Source organism: Athene cunicularia (assembly GCF_003259725.1).
Source record: "Athene cunicularia isolate RWA chromosome 5 unlocalized genomic scaffold, athCun1 chr5_part1, whole genome shotgun sequence".
NCBI lineage: Eukaryota > Metazoa > Chordata > Aves > Strigiformes > Strigidae > Athene > Athene cunicularia.
In genome coordinates, this window is record NW_020799101.1 from 14139614 (window position 1) to 14143547 (window position 3934).

Genomic DNA, 3934 nt, shown 5'->3' on the forward strand with positions numbered 1-3934 from the left:
CCCCCCCCCTCTCCCTTTTTGGCATCTGTCAGGAGAGTTGCATTTCAGGATGGATTGGAGCGTCTGTGCCAGGCAAGGAAAGAGAGATTGGGAGATGGGGAGAGAGAGAGAGAGAGAAGGGTTTTCTGACACTGCTCAGCTGGAGTTTATTGGGTTTCATGCTCTTGGTGTTCGGAGAAACGTTTAGATTCTGAGTGTAAGACAAACAAATAAACACAAAAAGCAGTGGCTGCAATGTAGTTGTGCTCCAGACTTGCAGCGTCTCATTAGCACTGTGATCTTTAAGGCTGCAAAACGGAGTGGCCTGCTTGTCCATGCCAGGCTCACCCAGGCAGCCTTGTAATGGATGCGTGTGCAGGACAAAAAGAGGGGCAACACTTGGAGTGGAAAGAGCAGCTCTGCACCTTTCTTCAGTGGTGGTGGACCGAACAAACTTGGTAGCCAAGCTCACTTAAAAGGGTGGACAAAGCAAAAGAGGTGATTATGTAGAGAAGAGGAGGCTGAGCTGCTCTGTGCAAAGAAACGTTATTTTGGTTTGGTTCAAATTGCTGATTTTCCAGCTTAAGGTCTTTTTTTAACTTGAGAAATCTGTTTTCAAACTAGCCCTGCATTTTGCATTTGAAGGAAATGTGAAAGGCGAGAGCATGTGAAAAACTCGCTTGTAGCAGTTTTGCAGAAGGCGGCAAAGCAAGAACATTTCTGTAGAGCAGCAGCAAAGATTGGGAGGGAAAGGCACAGTAAAATCATACAATTCCAGGTAGAGAACCAGGTTTCCCAAGGAGGCTCTCAGTACCTGGTCAACAGGTTCCCTAGGAAGAGTAATAATTTCCTTTATTGCTTTGTATTTGCTCGTAGTTATTAAAAACGATAATAAAAAAACCTACAAATTTTTGCATGTCAAAGTTTTGCAAATTGTTTCAAGAAGCTTCTCTTAAAACACATTTAGGTTTAGTGCAATTAATGCACTTTTCCTACAGAAACCTCCCCATGCCAGTGTATTAATCAACTAATATGAAAAGGATATAAACTGTGACTGAAGAATTAAAGAGGAAATTATTGTTAGTTTAGAGATGGCTGACTTTTTCGTAAGACCCACATAGTTGTGCACAGAAAAGCTTAACGTGCTTTTAAAAGACATTACATGAGTTGGCTTTAAATAGGACAGGAAAAAAAAAACCAAAAAAAACACCCGAGGTTGTATGCCGTTGACTTCCAGGTTGCCTTTCATTTGAATATATTTGTACTGGATTTACAAGCTAAAAAAAACCCCAACCAAACAAACCCAACAAAGAAAACCCTAGCACATTTTCATAGTTTCTGGTCTTCTGAAATATTTTTTAAAAAACGGTGCAGAGTAAGTAGATTGTGGATCTAGGTTGTTCCGTCCTTGTTGGTTGATGTGCTCAGTGGCTTAAATAGATCTACAGCGGGTGAGAATTCATTTTGCATTTTTTTGCTGGTCGGCAGATGCAGCGCATATTTTGTCAGGCTTATCTAAATATTGAGAAATAAAAGTCTTAAGGATTTTACAACCTGGCTGCTTTTTTAATAGGAATGGTTGGAGCCCTTGTCTTGTGCAAAATGTATGTTTCTCTGCAGAACAAAGGGTTGTCTTGTGGCATATTTGACAATAATTATGACTTAGAGGAGTGCGTGCTCGTAGAAGTAGTACAAATTATTGATATCAGTTACTGACTTCAGATGACACCTCTTCAGCAGCTCTTCCCAGGGCTGAGCTTGCTCCTCGCAAAACCCTTCGCTTCAAAAATGCCTCGCACAAGGTGTTCGCTTCTCTTCCATATTTCCTACCAGGATTGCTTTGCGCTCCGTGTTATTGATGGAAAATACTTTCCAAAATAAAGTTTACTGGCTTTTTCAGTTGCCTCGCAAGCCTCGCCCCCGGCTGGAAGTGGCGGGTGTTGACGACTAGGGGGAGCTCATAGCCTGTATCATGGCCGGGCTGGCTGCGGCCCCGCCGGCGCTGCTGCGCGGGATGCGCTACCCCAGGAAACAGCAGCCGCAGCTCAGACAGTTCACGTTGCTGCAAAGTGTTTTCACTGTAAAGTTGTAGTATTGATTTTCATGCGAAGATCTATAGAGCGCTAGCTGAGAGGGGCTGCGAGCGAGACAAATCTATTTTTAGCTAAATCATGGCTGATTAATTGACTCTGGCGGACAGGAGTTTTTAATTAAAATTAGTTTTTAACGGTGCCTTTTATTGTCAACATACAGTGTTTAAATTCTCAATTTGTTGTTGTAAGATAGCGATCGGGGTAATGATACCTGTACATGAGAGAGTCTCTGTGCGTGTGTGTGGGGAAACCCACGGAGATCCGTTTGTTTGTTCCAGTGGACGTAAAAACACATAGCGAGGAAGCTGGAGTTCTAGGTGAAGGTGTGTACAGCAATAAAGCAGACATACACGTACATAATGTGGCGTTGATTACATGTCAGAAAGCCACATGTACACCCCCCCCCAAGAGGATTTGTTTGATATTAGATAGTTTACTGTACTTTGATCCTCAGGTCCTTGTAGCAAAAAATCTGAGAGTTCCTGCAAATGAAAATAAGCATTTTTTTCCTCGAGAAATAAACTCAAAATCACATGTAGAAGTTGCTGCTGAGCAGCTCAGAGACTGCTCCGCTGGGCTTGTGCTGTTCTCTGCTGCAGCCGGCTTGCCTGTCGTGGATGGACTTTAGCAGGACGCTTTCTTGCCCAGACATAATTTCATGGTGTACACACGGGCAGCTTTGATCAGCGAATGTTTATTTCACTCAATCTGAGAAATTAATCAAGTTATGGTATTGTTAACATAGCACAAGCATCTTTTTATTTCCAGGGTGCAATATGTGGATGGAGGTTATCCTGCGACAGGAAAGCACGCTTTATCCTAACCTGAAAGATAAGTAAATTAGGTCAGACAAAAGATCAGGGCTGTCATCAGCTGTACAAAAACCCTTCACTCTTGGGTAGAGGGGGCCAGCAATTTATCTGATGATTTCTCTACTTCATTTAATGTTTGAATTGAGCTAGTTGGAAGCATATAGACAGCAGCCAGCTCATTTGACAGACCGGTAAGCTGAAGAGCAGAGTACCCCAGGCTGCTGCTGATGTTGGTGTTCCCCAGCCATGGGGAAAACCTTCCTTTCTCCCCTCCTGAAACCTGAGACTTTACCAACTGTTACTTTCCTTCCATTCCAGAACTGTTCACTTTTACCAAGAGAAACAACGACCACCCTCTTCTCGTCCCTCTCACCTCTGCACACCCAGTGCACACACACACACTCGTGCCCCTTCCTCCCGCTCCCTCCTCTGCCTCCCACCTGTCCCGCTCCCCAGGTTGAAGCTTGCCGGAGAAGTCTCCCTGTGGAGACCTGCTACCCCAAAATGTCTCTCTGCCTCCTTGCTGGAGCGCTTCCTTCTCTTTGGTCGCAGTTTGGTTTCTTCAGGACAGTGTTGCAGTTGTCGGTTGAATTTGGTGTCCCCTCGGTAGCCTCCAGGGAAGGCACGCAGAAAAATAAATGGGCGCTGGGGGTTACCGCCTGCTTTAAAGTTAGTGATGCCATAAAAGCAGTTGGTGAAGCATCAGCATTGGCTGTAGACGGATTTATATATATGTATCTTTTTAATGAGAGAGGGAAAAGACATCAATAACTGCGTGCATTGATAAATGCATGATTCATTCAGCCACTCTTACTACAGCACCTTCCTCTTTCATGTTTATTTACTTTCTTAAAATGTATCTGGGCAGGCTGCACACCATTCCTCGGCACCCACGGTTACAGGCTCAGAAGCAGTTGTGTGTTCAGCTCCTGAACATCAGTTAAATTTGCTCGCTGTCTGCCCTCCCTCCTGAAAAGCTGTTGCTTGCTTGGTACTGTAGACCCTTGCTGGAGCTTTAAGTACCAGCTGCTTTTTTTTTTTTTTTTTTTT

At 44.1% G+C, this 3934-nt stretch overlaps 1 protein-coding gene across 1 annotated transcript in view; it reads left to right on the forward strand.

Annotated features, from left to right (window-relative positions):
- Nucleotides 1-2289: 2289 nt before the first annotated feature.
- Nucleotides 2290-3934, forward strand: part of LOC113480443 (B-cell lymphoma/leukemia 11B-like) — an 81693-nt gene continuing 80048 nt past the window's right edge. The window contains exon 1 of the mRNA XM_026849249.1: nucleotides 2290-2395. Within this exon, the coding sequence (XP_026705050.1) occupies nucleotides 2290-2395 (106 nt within the window). The remainder of the gene's footprint in view (nucleotides 2396-3934) is intronic.